Below are 19,727 nucleotides of genomic sequence, written 5' to 3'. Positions count from 1 at the left end.
AGAATACTGTAATGAACACTAGTTGTAGAAAGGAATTGAAAATGCATTGACCCAACTATTTTCCCTCTCATGTTTCATGGCTTCCCTTAAGATATCATGCTTGCTTTGGAGGAGATAGAGGATACAAACATCTACAAAGTCAGCTGCAGGGGTTCAGCTGGCAAGTACTAACTTCCTAAAACCACAAGGACCCTCAGTACTGCAAATATACCCTGGATACTCTTTCAAATGAACAATGATAAGTCTATCTGTCAGTCTTCATTCAGGTAAGGCTCTTTCTGTCCCAGTGCCAGCCTGACTGAAATAAAGTCATTAGCTTCTCTGAGATGAGTTTTCTCTCTCAGGAGGGAGACCTGTTTTCAGCTCAATTAAAGAGAAATATTAACCAACTCCAAAAGTTGGTTAAAACCTGAAGAAAGTTCCTCAAGGAAAACACAAATGAAGATGAAGAGGCAATCTCTGGATTTCTATTCACAAGAAATATTTGGTAATTTAGTAATGTTTTTAATTAATTTATTTATTTTTACAATAAGTTATTTCTGTTTGTTGTCCCTGGGCTGCTCACTGCTGTTGGGAGAGTTGCCACTTGGCAACTTCACCCTCCATGCAGAACTCATGTCAGCCATTGCACCTCCCCACATATATTCTTAACTGATGGAGATGCATGTCTAAGGGAGTGAGAGGCAGTGGCACATTTGGTGAAGGCAGAGGCACCTAACGAATTGACTGCGAGGAATAAATCAGCTGTTAGATCAAAGACTGCTATTAATTAGTTAACAGTTTCTGACTGCTTTAAATTGTGTATACAAAATTTGGAGATTCCTTAAATTGCATAGAAGTGTGCAAGGTTTTCCCTGGGAATTGATAAATTTATTGTAAGTAGGGTTTTTTAATCAAGATAGGAATAATACAATATTGTTCACAGGCATCAATCGAAAACAAGAAGAAAAAACAAAAGATATCAATTTACTAGTGTCTGAATGAATTATTAACTTAGCTTATTTCATTTTCTAAACTGAGACTAAGGAATAAGCACTTATAAAAATTAACTGCTTACATGTATAGCATATACTGTCATGCAAGGCAATTACTCCAAGTAGACCCATCAGTCCTGTGATACCTGAAAGCCATATGCCTTTTCATTACTTAGAGCTCTTAAATACCACATTTCTTAGAGTGTTGTTAACAGACAGTAGAGTCAGAAAGTGATACTTCTGCATGCAGATTGTCTTAATTGGTACTGAACCCCATCTGGAAATGACCTACGTAACAGATATGGCTTTCTGCTGTTTCTTTCCCTCTGTACTTCTGTACTTCCCTATTTTAAACAGCTTCCATTATTTTTTGTGTGCTATATATTTCAAAGACATTACTGAATTCATCACAAATAAGGAAATATTTCAATACAGATAGTTAAAGAAGTTACCCTTAAGTACACAAGCAGGGGATAAGACTTCCTCAATCCAACCCACTCTGCAGGATCAACTGGACCACTGTAGAGGATTGAGGTTTTGAGTTCTTCTATATCAACCTTCGTTTCATTCTCTCCAGGCTAAAAAGAAAATGCAATTATTTATATTAAAAAAAATAATTATTTAAGGCTGCCTGGGGTTGGAATGATAATTGACAATAATATATCAGGTGAATTGTAATTTTCAATACTTAGTATGCTTCTTTTTGCTCTTCATTTAAGAAAGCAGCAGCCAAACCCTTTTAATGTACATCTATACTCACCAATGTACAGTTACTGGAAAAAGTGCTGGGATCAATAGATGCGAGCTGGTACAACATTTTGCAGACAATAATCACACATGTCCAAACAGTGCAGATACTTGATGCCAGTGGGCGAAACTGAGCATATGGCAAAGCAAGAGCCCAGGCAATTAAAAACACAAAGTTAAACAGAGACACCTGAAAACACAAAAACAGGATGGAGAGAAATTACATGTAGTAACAAGAGAACTGAGAAAGTTTGGCCTGTTCCATAGTAGTTAAAAAATAAAAATCACTCAAAACAAAGGGACACAGAAAAACAGAAAAATACTTAAAAAATACATGTACAGCACTATTCACAATAGCACACACAAAGTGGTAAGTGAGGAATGGAAAACTTAATATTTTTGCAAGAATGTTATCTCCTACATGGTGTGAATACTCTTAGACCCACAACACTGCATATCCACCCTAGAAACAACAGATGCCAAATACAAGCAATCAAATGTTGATTCTGTTGCTTAAGTACACATGAAACAAAGAAAAGATGATACAGAGTCACGTGTATGTGGAACTTGCTTTCATCTTCTTGAGCTCTTTTTTGCTGATAGTTGTGAGAAAAGGGATTTTTATTTTGCTGTTTAAGGTCTCTGGTCCTACAACACTGTTCAAGGAATGGCTATGTCAGGTGGAGAACTTACACTGCCCACAGCAAAGGCACAGCGAATGGTGGTCCTCACCTTTTTTAAAAATGCAGTTCCATATTCCTGTTTCTTCAGGTCCAGTTTAAGTAATTTTCCTATGCATTTCTTCCTAGTTCTCTTCTACACTCTCCATCCTTACACTAATAGTGTGTAGGGAAGGAGATGTTTCTCATGAGTCCAGATTACTAGACTAACTGAACCTTAATATTTAGGAAAAAAAGGGGAAGGAATAAGAATATCTGAGCGGGAAGAATATCATTGTGAGAGACAATTTCAAGGCAGGTCCCCAGCAGCTGACAAGCCCAGCTGAATGCCACAGCTTCAGTGAGGTCTGACATAAGGAAGGTATCTCCCTACAACCAGGTGTACCACTGTGCAGCTCCCAAGCCTCCACCAAGGTTAAGATTTTGACAGCAGGCGTTTACTTGCCTCTTTCACTGTGACCCAGATGATGTAAGAGGAGACAATTTTGATGATGTGCAACTCCAAAATCCACCACACAAAGACTTGCATCTTATGAAAATACTCCAGGAATTTCAAAAACAGCACTGTAAGACGATCAATCACCAGATGCCACTTGTTCCTTAGGTCTGCAGAGATGTCCAAGCAGAACCATTGGGAGGAGAAAAACAGAAGGTCTTTATGAAAAGGAATGCTTCATCAGGGAACAACGAGCTTTCTACTTCTGCTCTTCTAGGCCTTAGAGTAAGACATGAAGGAGGTAAAAGGTATGGTTCATTTGTTAGCTAAGATAAAACATGGTTGAGGTCCATTCAGCTATGGTGTTTTCCCTTTTGACCCACATTCACTGAAAGCCTTCCCCACTACCAAGTGCTGGTGGTGGCTTCCCTTGCCAATTCTGCTTTTATTTCTCTGTAGCAAAGCCCTGCCTGGGCCCCATTTTCTGCCAGTGTCTTTGGACATAAGCTTAGGGATTACCACAAAGTGACTAGCTCTAGGACTCTCCAGACCTGGCCCTTATCTAGCTCAGAAAGAATAGGATTTTATCTAACATTTGGAAGATACAGACACAGCCTATTTTCAGAAAGCACAGAATATTATTCAGAAAGCTTTCCAGCCAGCCTGGGAGAAATTCATGCACACTATGGCAAGTGTTCTTGTCACACGGCTTTAGACAGCTATATTATAGCTGCTGTATGTCAGTCAACTAAACTGCCTTGAGAACAGCACACCTTCCCAGTGTGTGATCTATCCCAAGATAGATATCTAAAACAGGTAAGGTAAATTGCAGTCTAGTTGAATATTTCTCTCAGTTGAAAAGGGAGCTCTAGCAAGTTGAGATCCTGAAACTGGGTGAATGTATCCCTTCACAGACAATGTTTTACTACAAAAGCCATCCTCCCAAATAATACCCCGATGACCAAACATGTGGAAACAAGAAATGTCTATTACATATGAATATGTAGTAATACATATACTGAACAGTGTTCTCTTTGCTTATGGACTGGCTAGAAAACTGTTCCATCAGTCTCCTACATATAACGACTTCACACTGTACTAGAGGTTTCAGAAGCATTTTGGAGATTAGGAAGGATTTCGCATACTGTGAGAACACTTTTACAGCTAATAACAGAAATGGAAACATTTCAAAATGGGACCAAAACATGTCACTGTTTAATCTGGTAAAAACATTAAAGAGTTACCAGCTTGTGTATGCAATTATTTCAAGTCATCCAATTATTTTGCTTATAAAGCAAACCAAGATGGTTACTCTGCACATATTTATGTGAGAAAACACATGCACACTTGTGAAAAAAAAGCTGATTTTAAAAATACCTGACATGCAAATTCCAAATTATACTTTTTTTTTCCGTCCTTTTCCCCAAGCACAACTTAGAAAATCCTAATAAAAACACCGAGTGATGTACGTGCATGATTATGTAATTAAACTTGACAAATTAAGCTAGCAAGAGAACTCTAATCCTACATGTGTGATTTTATAAGCATGATGAGTGTATTTAAATATTTAGAGAATTAGAATTATAGATGTCCTCTCTCATTTTTTCATTGCATTTATTTCAATTTGTAGCATTACCACCATGCAAGGTATCTCCAGACAGTGCCAGTGAAGTGGAGCAGGGCAGAGGAGGTCTTTTAATGAGCTCTGTCTAGCATGTCAAAACACCACATGCACAGAGGATAAGATACAGTCTGATTCCACCATTGAAAAGTTGTACATCCCTGTACAACAAAGTCTGCACACATGAACATATTAAAATAATGATAAAAATCAGATATGGCCATGGTCATCTAACAGTGATGTAACTCTCTGGTAGAAATAAGTGCATGTGCAGATTAAGGATGGATCACACACTGACAAGTAGCATCTCATGCTATTGCCAAGCCCCACTGACTACAGTGCGGGGGGGGGGTGGGGGGTGGGTAGGGAGAATGCTGAAGCTCCTCACTTCCCTGTTTGCATGTTTGCACAGGGTAACCTTCAACAGATGACCCCCATCCTCAGCCCTTCTGGTATGTGGGGATGGCCAGCGCACAACAAACTTATCACTCCTCAGAGACCACATGAGAGCTGTCCAAGAAAGGTTTCCATGTCCTATGAACATCTCTGTGAGGGAAGATGTCCCAGCCAGGAAAGAGAAATAGTTGCTGCTGAGCTCCCATGGGGCAGCTAAGCTAAACACACTGCCATTCTTCCTTGACAAAGACCCTGTCTCTATTTATGTGTCACAGTCCTATAAGTATTGACACAAACAACAAAATCTGTGGTAAGGCTATTTCTAGACGGTACAGTTTCCTTGGGTGTTTTAAATGCCTCTCCCTGGTTTTCACTCATGGCTGATATTCCTAACAGAGTTTTGGAAATAATTCAAGCTAGGAGTTCATACTAGCAACATCAAGAATGACAACATCAGCACTACCCATGTCTGCCCTTAAGCATTTTTATGTTCATCTGGCATCAATTACACATTCCATATTCAGAAGTGAAAAATATGACACTAATGTGCACATGAATAATGAAGTAAAGCCATTTCGAACTTCTGAATTGAAATGCCTTGAAAGCATAAAGTATCAGAGATTAAAAATGTATGTGTATTTTCTTTATCTTAAAGAGATTTCACTTTAAAGGTGTTTGCAAGGTTTGGGGTATTAACCCAACCCAGAATACCAAGAAAAAATCACTCTTTAAAACAAGGTTTTGGTTGCTGTTGTTGTTTTCATTCTCCTAGCATCCTACAGAAATAGTATGATTTTCCTTAGAAAAACCTGCAGCCTGTTGAATAATTGACAAGTAGCCATCTGCTCAGTTCAGGCTGCTTTGGCAAAGACCCTATGTAAAATTAGAAGAAAAATGTGATAATTGAAGTGAGCAGAGATGGCCAAGAATGAACCATCTGCTACCACTGTTACCTAAGGCTGAGGAAGGCAAAATTCTTAATCTGCAGAGCTTACCTGTAGTTTCTTCTTCCTCTGACTCACTGTCTTCATCATCATCATCTTCCTTGTCGTCGTCCTTCTCTTCTTCTTCTTTTCCTTTTTCTGCCCTCCCTTTCCCTCCCTCCCCATCTGGCTCTTCCATTCTTTTCTCACCAGCCTCTTTCAGCATTTTATCCTCTTCCTTTTCACTGCTGGCAGTTAAATTCATCATAGTTATATCAGGCAGGCTTCCATCTTGGTGCACCAGTCTGTTGGTAAATAGTGATATGTCAGCAAACTTAACGGTAATGACATTGCAATCTTTTTCAAGATGTATAACTAGAAAAAAAAAAAAAATATATATTTTTTTCATGGAAAATGCCTTAGAAGTGGAAAAGCTAATGATTCTGGTACTTTCTCCAAACACACACTGCAAATTGAGTTGGAATGTATTAGTAACTACTTCTCACTCAGATACTAATGGTTAGTTAGTAATGAGTGGTATTGACACTTAAACTTGACATTTTCCCCACTGGAGAAAATAGTCAGAGTTTAAGATGTAGAAGCATGAAATGACATTGTTTAAGAGCAAACATTTCATGACTTCACAGGGGACTTACTCATTTTGTTGGTTTGGTAATTTTTTCTTGAGGCTGCTCAAAGTAATTGGAACAGAAAGAAAAAGGGAGATGAGAACAGAGGGGTTACAGAAGAAGGTCATTGACGAATATGTCATGCTACATCACAAGTAATAAAGCATTCTCCTACTCCATCTGCAGAAGCTTTCTGATGCCAAGAGCATGCCATCATGACATTCACAGGGTGCTTCTATAAAGAAACAGGGAACTGCAGCACAGCAGTTAATTTATAACTATTTCATACTTAGTCTCTTAGTAATTTTCAGACTACAAAAATGGAGATGCAACTCATTTAACACAAAAAATTATATTTCTGTATTGCCATGGTGCCAATTATTCTGAGGCTTATCCAGCATTTCTTTTGCTTTTTCAAAAAAAAAAAAAAGAAAAATTTCAGATGAAACTTTTCAATTTTGATTTTTTTCCCCTCAGTTGTGCTGCTGGGACTCAACTCCCATATTAGCATAAAACCCACCTTTAGAGTTTAGTGCCATAAATAGTCCCTCTGAATAGGACTTTTTGCAATAAAATCTCCTTGGCAAGTGACTATCTTTATGATCAGGTAACTTAATGTTAGCTATGCTATTGAAATTACTATTCTCAGTATATTTTTAAACATCTGTTAGACTGTTCCTGAAGAACTACAAGTAAATTTAATATGCTATCCTACTATCTTGGGGCTTCATTTTTCATGATGTGAAAATCGGGCATATGACCATTTAGACAGTAAATTCTGCCAATTTTAACAAGGATTTTTATGGTTCAAGAAACTAAAATCAAGATTTAAACACCTGATAATTAAAAAAAATAAGAGCATAGGCTAAGCAGTTAATGAGAAAATCAAACAAGCAGATGTATTTTTCTAATATTTGGTTTTATTTAATTTGGAAATTTTGGTGGTTCAAATGAGGGAACAGATACAGAAATTTGACTAAACAATGCTGAAAAAGTAACATCATACAACTTGCCAAAAAATACAGAAAAGATAGCTGATGGATATAAGCTTAACAAAACAGTCAAGGTCCCAAAAATTTCACTGAATAAATCCAACCATGAAAATGTTTACTAAAACCACTCATCATTAGGCTATGAATCTCAGAATCTCTTATTTTAAACAATATATTCAGTAGTTTAATCGGCTGAAAATAAGGCCAATATATTTCATTTTCATAGATAACCCACTGTATATACTGAAAGGATATTCAAATCTCAATAAAATGATTAAAAATAATATTCCTTAACATGATATAATCTAACTTTGCATATTTATCTAAAACTGTAATAATGCACCATCAGGAGGGTAATATAAATATAAAGAAGAGAGAATGAATTTTTGGTTCAGTTTGAATGCTATGGAGATCCTCAACTAATATAAATCATCAAAGCCCATTTTAAAGGCAATGCCCAATGAAATGAAAGTATCTCTATAACTAGACAGGTTTTGTACAGGTGCAATTGCATTGATTTTAAAGAGATAATATCATAACTGTCTTTTGTGATGAAAAAAAAATCTACATTCACACTGGTGTAAATTAAGAACTTGCTGACTTACCTCAGTGTAATCTGGAAACAAAACAAAAACAGGAATCCTACAGAATTTAGTGTGGGAGGACTAATCTTTCTCTTCGCCATATAACTCCCATTCATATCCAGGAGGTGATGGGGTTATAAAGGAGGGTACATACAATAAAAAGCATAAAGCTTCAGTATGAGTTTAATTTCCAGTACGTCAGTATCTAGTCCTATTGACATCAGTAGGCACAGGCACAGGACTGTGTGCTCAGGAGATCAAAGGCTAGATAAAAAGCCCAGTCCACTATTTAAAGAGTTAGTCTAGTTGGAACCTTTCTTCCCAGACCTTCTCATTTATTCCTAGAGTATTCCTCCTCTTTTATTTATTTTTTAATTATAAGATCACATGACATCACATAATAGATGACACTGAGAAATCAGTGTAAAAAAAATGCAGAAGTTTAGAACATCTCCAATAAGCTATCTGTACAGGCATCACAGCCAGTCAGGTGTTCCAACTAAGCTGGAAAGTATATACTGGTGGGAAATTATCCAAAATAACACAAAGGTATTGTGCTTGATACTTAGGAAGACACATAACTAAATAATAAGACGATCTTGAAGGTACAGCCACTAATGCTTTCAACTGTGAACATTTTTTACCCTCAAGTTCACTAAACAGGGTATCAATAAAGAAAGGTATACTAGTACATCTAATTTTAGGCATCAAAGCAATTTCAATGGCATTAAAATCAGGCATGTGCCTCATGTCCTTGCTGAAGTCCTAATATTCATCTGTTTATTAATTTGCTAAAGCAGGAGAGAAATTGGTAACAAATTATTGGATGCATTATGAAGTATCTTTTACCTTTGATTATTTGCTTGTAATTGGTTTATGAATTGCTTGAGATTTACCTGCTGAAAATAATCTCTAGGGTTATCTGTCACGCACAGCCTTCACAACAGAAAGCTTCCTGCTCCACAGAACATCAGCATGCCATCTCTTGAATATGTCATGCATGGTTCAAACTGAGTACACAGTGCCATCCGTACCTTTAATGGTACAGCAGGACCCCAAGCGCTTTCTTCCCCCTTGCAGGGGTTTTGTCTGCATGCTCCCAGGGCTGGGTGGCTGATAATGTGCTGAGCTGATACATGCTGGGGGACGTGCAAGAAAGCCTCAGCACAGGGATTCCCCTCTCCTTCCTTGGAAAGCTGCCTTCATGCTGGGGGTCCTGCCATTGTAGATGTGTCAGTGCCCACTCTGGTACTTCCTTGACCATAAGCCTGCCACACAGACTGACCCCCCCACCTTCTCCTCACATTTGCCTTATTGCTGTGGACTTGCTGGGAGCTCACTGGACTGTGGCTGACCTTTATGACCATCTTCAGACCTGACCTTCACCCTTGCATTGCTAAATCCCCCCAGGTGAGAGCCCAGCCTTGACTTCTGGCCGTGCCCCTCAGTTCTCGGCTTGCTGGCCCTTGCCAAGCCACCTGCCCTCACCATTCCCAACCCTTCTTGTCAAATGGGTTTCCTCCAGGCCAGTGACAAGTCCTTCTATTCTCAGAGCTGATTATACAAAAGTCCATGCTTATTCCAGCTAAATATTTTGGAAGGAAGCTCCTTTATGGAACTGTTTTCAAGATGCCATATATAAAGAGATGGCTATGAAGACAACATGGAATTTCACAGTTTGGATCCTGTAGCACCCAACTTTGTCTACAAATTAACAGCTGTAGCATGCAATGGTTTTAGTGTATGGGATGTATGAGTACAAACTCATATTTTTCTTGAAAATAAATACACATTGTACATTTAAATGACTCGACCCCCAAAAAATCGCTTTCTTAAGAGCTTGTGAGGTAGTCAGGGATGTGTTCGTGCATGCAAATGTGGTGCATGCAGGCATGCATCATTCCATGCACAGACAAAGGGTAGGTAAACGAGCCTCCTCAACCAAGTCTATTGTCTGCAGCCAATTACAAATAGCATCAATTATTCCTGTATTGAGACATGGGCAAAGTTTAGGAGAAGAATCCCAACTGGGAGATGAACTCACAACATAGAAATATGCAGGAGAGATGTATTAACTGCTTCACCAACTTTACAAGACTACAATACCTGAACAACATTTTCTCCCTGTTCATTTTACAGTACAGTGCAGCAAGAACATATTTTGCTGTAACGCAATTAAGAAGTAACAAACAAGTTACGGCATATCTTTTTAAAGGAAAGGAAAGTTTGAGGTACCCACCTATTTATTATTAGATAAACACGGCCATTGACTTTGGCATGGCTATGAGGTGGGAGATGAAAGTATAAGAATGCATGAAATGACAGTGGAAAATGAATTAGAGAGAGAGAAAAGGAAACTGTTAAATAGGAATGAATGCACTTTCCTGTCTACCAAGAGACATATTGTCATAACAAAACACACCCTGAAAGCTTAATGCACACCATGCAGTGAAAAGTCTAGAAAGCTTGTAAATCCAATAATACTTAGACATTTAGATTGTATGTAACTTCAGTTAGAACTGCAGGTACTTTACATAGACCACAAAATGAGAGTGCAGCTTCAAGTAACATTATTGTGGACATTTTTTAAAAATAGATATATTCCTTCCTTATCTTAATGCATGAACAGTCTCAGCAACCTTAACATGAGTTTTCAGTTAGACACAAACATAATACCATAACCCTACACTTCAGCTCAGGGACAGATGGAGGAGCTGAAGCTGCTTTCTCTATTAGTCTCATGACTAGCTCATACTTGTTGTGGTTGGTTTATTATGTTTGCTGTTAAAAGGACTGAGTTCTGTCTTCTTACTGAAAATTAAAGATCATTTTCTTTATTTTTTTCTGTTGTAACAGAAGCAGCATAAAAGTAATCTTGAAAGGTAAACGAGCAGTTGAGTGAAAGCTAGTGTTTTCAAAGCAAAAGGAACAACTGAAATTTTAGACATATGAGTCTGTTTGCAACTTTTTTTCTATTTGACTGTTGAACTGTAGCTTGTTGTGCTCAATCTTATCCAGCTTTATGCATCATCAGTACAAATGTCAGTGCAGTTCCTACCCTGTCCTATCCTGGATGTTTGAATTTTAAAGTCTGCTGATCCTCAGTATATATTCTGCAGAACAGAAATGATATACATGGTAACTGTGACTTTGAAATACTGCAAAATGGCAAATGTAGCACATTAGCTGCATTTAAGAGTTAAAAATATCTAGCTATTTACTTGAAAGTTCCATACAATCTTGTATTACATTTAGACTTAACCAAAAACAAAACAAAACAAAAAAAAAAACCATTATATTAGCCAGACAAAAAAGCTTCACAGAATCCTTTTCACTTGCCACTTTGCTTAAGAAATGTCCTAAAAGACCTGTTGCAACAGCAGATGTCTGCTTTCAGCTGTCTCAAGGATACTTACTCCTGGCAAAAATATCACTCATTACAGAAAAAAATTCACATCCTACAACCTTATTTTCTGATACTAATCTTTTGTGTGTGTGTGTGTGTGTGTGTGTGTGTGTGCGCGCGCGTGCTCTCGGCAAGACATGTAAAACATTGTGTCTTTAGTATTAGTGTTCCATCCTCCCAGAATGATGTGATTTTAATTACAGTGATTTTCTTCACACCAGCATTTGGAGAGTAGTAGCTAATATTTTACTATCTTCCATGTATAATAGATTTGCAAACAGTGGTTTCAATGGCAAGGAGCGTTGTACCATGAGACCAAAGTCACTGGGATTGTCTCAGGGATTTTTTTCCATTTTATGCCTACTGGATCACACTAGTTGGAAGCTGGCATCTGTTTCTATGTTAGTCAGTGTAGTGCAAAGTGTTTAGGCTACAAAAGAGCTTGTGCAGTTACCTCAAACTGTAGTATATTTCCCCAAATGCCACAACCCAGGAACAACCACTGTTTCTGCTCAGACATCTATGTGGGTTCAGGTATTAGGGCTTGGCTGCCCAGTTCAGAGATGTTAATTTGCACCTGCTGCTGCACACAAAGTCTTCTGTGGGCAAAGAAATTGCTCACAGAATTTCTGAAAGGACCCTTGAATTTACCATGGGATGTAGCAATTCAAGTAAAACAAAAAGAAAAAAGTATTATACAAACAGGCATTTTAAAAGTTAAGCCACCACATTGTTAGGAAATTTTGTCAAATTTAATTTGTTATGTTTTTAGCAAATATTTGGCTTTGTTTTTATCAGCTTATGTAAATACAGAAACAGGACAGATTTGTTTTTATGTAGGAGAATATTTAAGAGCTGAACATAGTAAAAGTATGAAGAAGGTGAGGTCCCAAAATCATGAAAAAATTACAGTGAAGTTCTTGATGAGAATGCTGAATGTCTCAAAGAGCAAGCATAGCCAAGGACCAGGACCCTAAAGAGTGACCACAGGTTTGAGATATTTCCATTTATGAAGTTCAACTTTACAAAAGGGCCTAACTATCCAGTGTGTATGTGGTACTTGCCAAAGATCTCTTGATCTCCATTTGGCCTTCAAAATGGACATTGAAAAACAGAAGTTACGCAAATTAAGTCTTATTATTTGTTACTGACAGGACTTACAAAAAGGCACACAGAAATTAGGAATCTACCCCACAGTAAAAGTGAAAATGACTAGTGAGATAAATACCTAAATATCATCAGTACCTTTGAAAATGTAGCACCAAATGAAGGAAAGCAAGCAAACAAACAAACAAAAAAACACCACCTTCTACAAGTATTGGAAAGTAGTGGAAGAACGATACTTTGGTTGTGGCTTGTTTAGCACGGTTCTGGATGTTAAGGGATACTGATTGTTTTTTTCTCCTTTGTTTTTAAACCAGGTCATTATAACAGAAGTAAATACCATCATTTGAAAAGTGAGCACTACAAGACAGTCAGAAACAGCATTTTCATACAGATAGCTCCATTTACTTATTTTTTTACCTGTAAATAGTGTTGTCTTGTTTGCTGGTTACAGCTTTTAAATCAGTGAGCTGGAGGAAACGGTCATGGAAATAGTGAAGATGTAAGATACATGCCAGTAAGAAGGAGGTGGGGATAAAGATGCGTGTGAATAGCTCAGCCACAGAAAACCTTTTTAAACCAAGGTCTTCTAGTCTGGAAAAAAAAAAAAAGCCACTAAGTCATCTTTTCACACCAAAATCTTTTCCTTGATATGAGACATTATTACATACCATTAGCAAAGGGAAACAAGGGTTGGTACTTGTTCTGTGTTTTTACATCTTTAAATTCTTCTAAACCAGAAAGTTTTACAACGTATATGTCTTGTATTTGGCCTTAGTAATGTAGAAAGATACTTTAAATGTACAGAGCCAAATGTACCAGCCCTGCCACAACTCTCTTTTCAGGAACCAGATGGGTTGTCTCTGGCTGAAAGTACTGCACTGAAGATCGACTCATATTGCATTTAATTTCTCATGTAAACTCCTGTTGAGGAACGCCCTATACATCACGAGGAGGAAGAAACACAGCCCTCCTCATTAGCAGGAATGCTAGTCCATCTTCATCAGCACCAGACATCCTGTAAATCTACCCTTAGGCTATCCCCAGATCTTGCTCCTATGGTCAAAGAAGGGAAAGTATAGGTGCTGTACTGCTAACACTGGGAAGGACTTGACAGCAGATAGGGAAAAATATGACCCTCTGAACTCTTGTCATGCCCTTTCTCATCTCTGTTGCTACACCAGTAAACCTACAGCTTCAGAGCTGAGTGCTTAGTCAACTATGTCTGGGAATGGTCTCATGAAGTTTTTCCACTACAAGAAGGAAGAGTGCTCTCAGAGCACATCAAACTCAAAAGTCCAATGGAAAAATAAATAAATAAATAAAACCACTTACTTGCTTTCATCCAGGCCTGTCATGTTCTTCCACAACCCAGGGAAAGACTCAAACTGGTATGTATAGATGAAGATAAGTACCAACATCGTGTAAACAACCACTGACATCCAAAAGTACTTTAAAATCTTTCTCCACCATTCATAGTGCACCTGAAAATCACACACTAAGGAATTTAAAAGAAGCTCAAGGCAAAGACACTGATAAAAGTATTGACAAAGCTGTACTGGAAAACAAAGGCTAAGAATATTACTCTTCCTAGCTGGCCTGAAGCAAACTGCAGACACAAATCCTTGTGATAAAGTTTTTACTCCTGGTACGTATGCACCCAAGTACAGACTTCCATGCAAAAGTGTCTTTTGGGACATGGCAGCAAACATAAAAGCCAAGGGCAGCTTCAGTCACTCAGTTTCATCAACATTAGGTGAAGAAAGTGCAGGAGGAGAGGGACTGCATGCTCCATGGCTGTGGAAGCTGTGTGGACAGTCACTAAAACCAGTGGTTGTGTAGGATGTGTAAGGTCCAGATCTTTCCCATACAGTTTCCACAGTTTTCAGTCATGTGGGGTGGAGTCCCACAGGCAAAGTGTATCATATATATTACCTAATAGCATCTAATTTTTTGCGCTTTGCCTGTCATTATGACCAAAATCAAATGAGAATGTCCTAATCAACCCATTCAAATGATCTTATTACTATTATGTTGTATCTAACTAAAAATCAAATACACTGTTTACAAATTCCATCCAAGCTACTTTACCACCAAGTTAAAGGTATGAAACACTGTATTCAAGGACAAAATTCAGTTAAAACAGTCCTCACTTACCTGGTAGAGGGCCACACAGAACAGGAACAGTACCATATAGATGATTTTGTACATGACAATTCTACCCTCAAAGCTGACAAAGAAGAACATGCCCCCACAGACGTAAATCCAGTACTTGATGAACATAGCCATCACCAGCTTCCCCAGAACTTTCATAATATCCTGTTCATCCTCATCATCATCTTCCTCCTCCTCCTCCTCCTCTTCTTCTTCTGCCACTTCTCCCTCTTGCAACTCCTCTTCTGCAAGTACAGAGTTATATTTGACCTCTATTTTGGGGACTTTAATAAGATAAGAATCAAAATGGATGGAAAGTAGAATCTCTGCACACAAAACAGAAACTTAAAGACACTATTCACAACAAAAGACTGTATTTGTGAATCACTGTCATGCCTCCAGAGCAAAGGAGAGAATTTTAACTTCATATGAGCCTCAACTTGCTCCTAGAGCTATACGGTATATTGCTCTATGGCCAAACGCCACTCTTCACTTTGTGATATACAGGTAGCTGTAGTGGAAAATTGGAGCCCAAGGACTGTATAACAGATAACAGCCAAAATACTATCCATGGGACTAACCTTACTCCCAGGCAAGAACCTTTTAAACTGGAAAACAAAGAAACCACTAGCACCACCAGAAAATCTCTCTTGTTGAGTTTAAAGGGATGAATGTCCTTAAGAGAATACTGTGGTTTCCTCCAAAAAACCACAAGCAAGAGAAAACTTTAACATAAAATCAAACAAGCTTAAAAAATATAAATGCTCCGCTAACATTTTTTCAAAGAAACTACCACTTTTCCAGCTTCTTCTCCTGTACCTAAATGACTGCAGAAAAGACCAACTGCTTTTGCCTTACATGGAGGTCAGGATTCCCCAGTTATTCACCTTGAGAGGCTTGTGGATGGCAGGGTAGGTGTTCCCCTGAGAACAGGTACACATGTACCAGGTACACATACCCAGGTAACAGAGCTTGTCAAGTTCACAGCATGCAGCTGTAATGTTTTTCTTCACATTGAGAACAATATTGAGACTTCACCACCAAAAGTATTGCCCACTCCTTTTCTTCCACTCACAGTCCTTTCCTCAGACTCCTTCCTTGTTCTTGCCTTTCAAATCCTTGCAGTGTCCAGCTCTGACACTGACCAGATGCTTTACTGAGCCAAACACTGTAGTTAATCAAACAGGAAACTAGATTAAAGTCTGGCTTTCTACCATTTCAGTGAATTGAGCTGATTCAGATCAGAATCCAGAGAGACAGAAAAGGGCAACAAATATTTGGGAGAAGATGTGCCCAGTAGCAAAAGAGGGAACAGGTCACTGAGCTGTTGGATTAGCCAAAAATGCAGCTGTCAGCTTGGCTCTCAGGTATGCTTTTGGTTGCATGAGCCCCCACACTGAAAATATACATGCTTATTCTCCCACTGAAATCAGTAGTTTAACTTCTGTTTTTTTTTTTTTTTTTTTTTTTTTTTTTTTTTTTTTTTTTGTACAAATCTTTATGGACAAGCAGAACAACTTGCAAGGAAATTAATAACTGATTTTTACTCTGGAAACTTTTCTCCTCTTGTGGTTAAACTCCCACAGCAACTCATCTGCTAATTTGAGTTTGGGACATGGGAATAAACTGATTCTTAAAAAAGTTCCATGGCATTTTTCAAACAAGTCATTTCATGTATCTTTCATAATTTGCAGTTCAACAGTAAAGAGAATTTTCATTTGTTTGGATTTTCTAAAGTTCAAAGCTGTTTTGTTTTTATAACCACTGAGAGACAGTTGCACATAGTTTTGTAATATCTTCCTTAGTACATATCTTGCTAATTAATTTCTGCATTAGGAAACACAATAACTGAAACTTCTATTGTGACTGAAGGACTCTAATAAATTGGACATGGCTTTACCTTTTTCTTCATCTTCTTCACTTCTGACTTTGACCTCAGATAAAGTAGCTTCTTTCAGCTGAAGTGCTTTTTGTTCAGTGAGGTGTTGCCTAAGCAGTAGCCAGAAAGTAATCGTGAAAAGGATCTGCAAGCAAAAATCAAAACGAAAACAACAGACTAATTGTAAAACCTATATCCTGCTACTGCAAACATGTCTTCATAAATTTTGCATGCTTTTGTTTTTTCCGTCTACTGGAAAATAGAATAATGTCATAAATGTCAAAGTGCACCTTTGTGGAAATTGTCATTTAGGAAACACTGTTATTTAGGAAACACCCTGCATTAAACACAAATTCATTTCATCCAACCTGGATGGTGTTATGGTTTTACAATTTGCTCTTTTCTATTAACTTTTCACTCTGCATCTTTTCTTATACAGTTCTATTCTACCTTATTCTATTCAGTTTTTAATTCCTGTCTTTAAGTTTAAGGACCTTCTCTTTATATATTACCTGGTATAATTTCCATCTGCCCATTTTTGTTCATTTCCTCTTTCTGAAGAAGCACTGGCAGGTAAGTGTATTGTCAATAGGTTTGATAAAGCAAGAGATGTAGGAGTTTTGGTACTTCCAGTGCTTAAGAGTAATTAATTTAAAAATTAAAAAAAAATCTTTGTGTGTCTTGAAGTTACAAAAGACGTAGCCAACTGAATGTGCCTTGCATATGAGATGGCTTTTAATTCTTGGAAGAGATTGAAGTTGATAACTCCACAAAAGAAGGATACCTTAGAAATAAATACATCTCTTTAATGAAGAGTGCATTTTTTTGTTTTGAAAAAAAGCGGAATTCAACAACTTTCAATACTTAGATACAGCCAAAATTCAGGAAATGGCATATTACCTATCAAATTCTTGATTTTATATTTAAATTTCGCAAAGTTTCTATAGTGGTGCAGAACAAGGACTTATTTCACTACCTTATAAGATATAAGAATAAAATCTCAGGCAGGAAACATGTAAAAGCCAACTAGCTTGTATGCAACAAAATGACAAGGTCAGAAGCATAAGGTAGAGCTCTCCTGTTTTTCATCTAATATGCAAGTACTTCATGGGAGACAGGTAAAGTCCCATGCTAGCAATAGCTGCTTTCTCTGGCACTGTGGCTAACACTGAGCTGAAGCAGGTCCTCAGCCTGTGTGAATTGTCACTGTTCTTCCTCCAGATAAACTGCTGGAGCTCTGATTTTTGAGACAAATGTTTGATGTTGTAAAGTACAGATTACTCTGCCATGACTTGCTCCACCTCACTGCTTCATTTACAAGGTGACCTATAGAGGTCCCTTCCAACCTCAAACATTCTGTGGTTTTGTGAGATTTGCTGAGTGCATTATATTCAGCCTAAAAAAAAAGCAGTAGGCATTTTCTATTATTTTTTGGGGTGTGGCCAAATCATCATATATGCACAATGGTTTCCTTTCCTGACACCAGCTAGTTTTATGTAAGATACTTGATTATATAGCTAATAAGAAACTATGTCAAAGGGGCTGACATACTAAGAACATTAAAACTTCTTGAGAGATTTACAAAGTCATTGAATCTATAGAATTCCTTGAGCTTTTAGCTCTCTTACTTAACTATTTCTACATTTACAGGTGAAATCATACAGTTTTTGCTAATTTTCAAATGCATTAAAGACCAACAAATGGTTGTCCAAAGGCACTGCCAACAAGGGAATTCACTTGCAGAATCACTGTGAATGGTAACACTGTGAATGGCATAAGGGAAGTAATTCACTTATCTCAAGGGAAGCAGTGCCAACTATCTGTACTCTCTGAGATGCCCCTCTTGGGTATTCTATGAAAAAACTTCCTAATTATGCCCATTCCCTCCCCCAGTAGCACTTCTGCCAAACACATTGCATTTTGTAGTGCTTTCAAGATATCTTTGAAAAAAATCTATCATGCAGTGAGGTCAACAAACTCTTGTTACTGACATGAAATGGATTCCAGCTTCAGTGGCAGACATGTACTGCTACTTGTGACAAATCCTAAAGGTGTGAGTAATACTGGTAACTGCAATGATACCACAATTCCAGTTGCCATCACGTTCAAAGACAGACCTGACATAGCATGGGTGACCGAATACAACAAAATGCCATGGTAAATAAAGGCACTAGAACTATGAGCGTCAATTTAACCACCCACAAGTACTGAGTTTACTTCTTTTTCAGATCTTCATATAGCCCTTGCTCTGTTTCCCACTACAAACAGTGGGTGTGCCAGTGACTACATAGGTCTGGGTTTATGTTTTTGAAAGCCAGAAACATCCATGTGCAACACTTATGTTGAAGGGTTCTGAAGTAGGTGAGACAAAGGTACAAGAGGCAAGACTTAAGAGGATAAACATTTATCTAACAAATCTAATCACATCTATTTTCAACCCATTTTATAAAGCCAAAATTTATATCTACTATGTGTTCTCTGCAGAATTGTCAAGAGAACCTATAAACATGTCTGAAACATTTGTTTTGGTATTAGCTTTATGAGTAAGAAGCAAATTTCTCAACAGCATTTTTAAACTACTTATCCTTTATTGTATAACTGCTACCAAACATGGTTATATCAAATACTGAGGATTCTTAAATGTAAAGTGATTCACATTTTTTGTCACAACATATTCATTTTGTGTTTTCATAAAAAAATCTCAGCAGTTTGTAACACTTACCTTTGATGCCAACTCCCCAGGTTCCTTTCTTTCTAAAAAACCCGATACTTGAGGAAGCTCATCATTCTTGAGCTCAATACTCCATATATACTGCAATGTTAGCAGCAGATTTGCATAGAAAACCATGAACGGTGAAGTGAGCATGGCATATTTCCTTCGGTCACGAATCATCCACAGTGTACAAGACCAGATCAATAGTACAAAAGTTAACCAGCTGTGATATGTGATACTCCATGCCTTATGAAAAGAAAAAAGAGGGAAAAAAATGTCCAAGGATTCATTCAGGAACCATGTTGTGGCATACAGCCCGTTACTTAACTTACGCTTCTCTGCTTAGCACACGTTTTCATTGTCATGAGGCTTGCATCCATATTAATCAGCTATTGGGCTAGCTACTGTAAAATCCCTTCAAAAACATGCTGAAAATGGATTCTTAAGAAGTCCACAGATGGGGGCAAATCCTTCTTTGTACATTAACTG

At 37.7% G+C, this 19,727-nt stretch overlaps 1 protein-coding gene across 12 annotated transcripts in view; it reads right to left on the bottom strand.

Moving 5' to 3' along the window:
• Positions 1–19,727, bottom strand: part of PIEZO2 (piezo type mechanosensitive ion channel component 2) — a 312,264-nt gene that overhangs the window by 71,205 nt on the left and 221,332 nt on the right. For 8 of the 12 annotated variants that reach the window (XM_072034700.1, XM_038174513.2, XM_072034692.1 and 5 more), the window contains 11 exons: positions 19,248–19,484; positions 16,547–16,670; positions 14,650–14,891; positions 13,828–13,976; positions 12,913–13,086; positions 10,222–10,263; positions 6,434–6,466; positions 5,850–6,082; positions 2,847–3,007; positions 1,735–1,911; positions 1,427–1,552 (listed from right to left, as the gene is read on the bottom strand). In XM_072034700.1, coding sequence (XP_071890801.1) covers positions 1,427–1,552; positions 1,735–1,911; positions 2,847–3,007; positions 5,850–6,082; positions 6,434–6,466; positions 10,222–10,263; positions 12,913–13,086; positions 13,828–13,976; positions 14,650–14,891; positions 16,547–16,670; positions 19,248–19,484 — 1,698 coding nt within the window. The remainder of the gene's footprint in view (positions 1–1,426; positions 1,553–1,734; positions 1,912–2,846; positions 3,008–5,849; positions 6,083–6,433; positions 6,467–10,221; positions 10,264–12,912; positions 13,087–13,827; positions 13,977–14,649; positions 14,892–16,546; positions 16,671–19,247; positions 19,485–19,727) is intronic. The other 4 variants (XM_072034695.1, XM_038174508.2, XM_027452062.3 and 1 more) reach the window with 2 other exon arrangements.

Source organism: Anas platyrhynchos, chromosome 2 (genome assembly GCF_047663525.1).
Source record: "Anas platyrhynchos isolate ZD024472 breed Pekin duck chromosome 2, IASCAAS_PekinDuck_T2T, whole genome shotgun sequence".
Lineage (NCBI taxonomy): Eukaryota > Metazoa > Chordata > Aves > Anseriformes > Anatidae > Anas > Anas platyrhynchos.
This window is presented reverse-complemented; position numbering and strand designations above follow the sequence as displayed.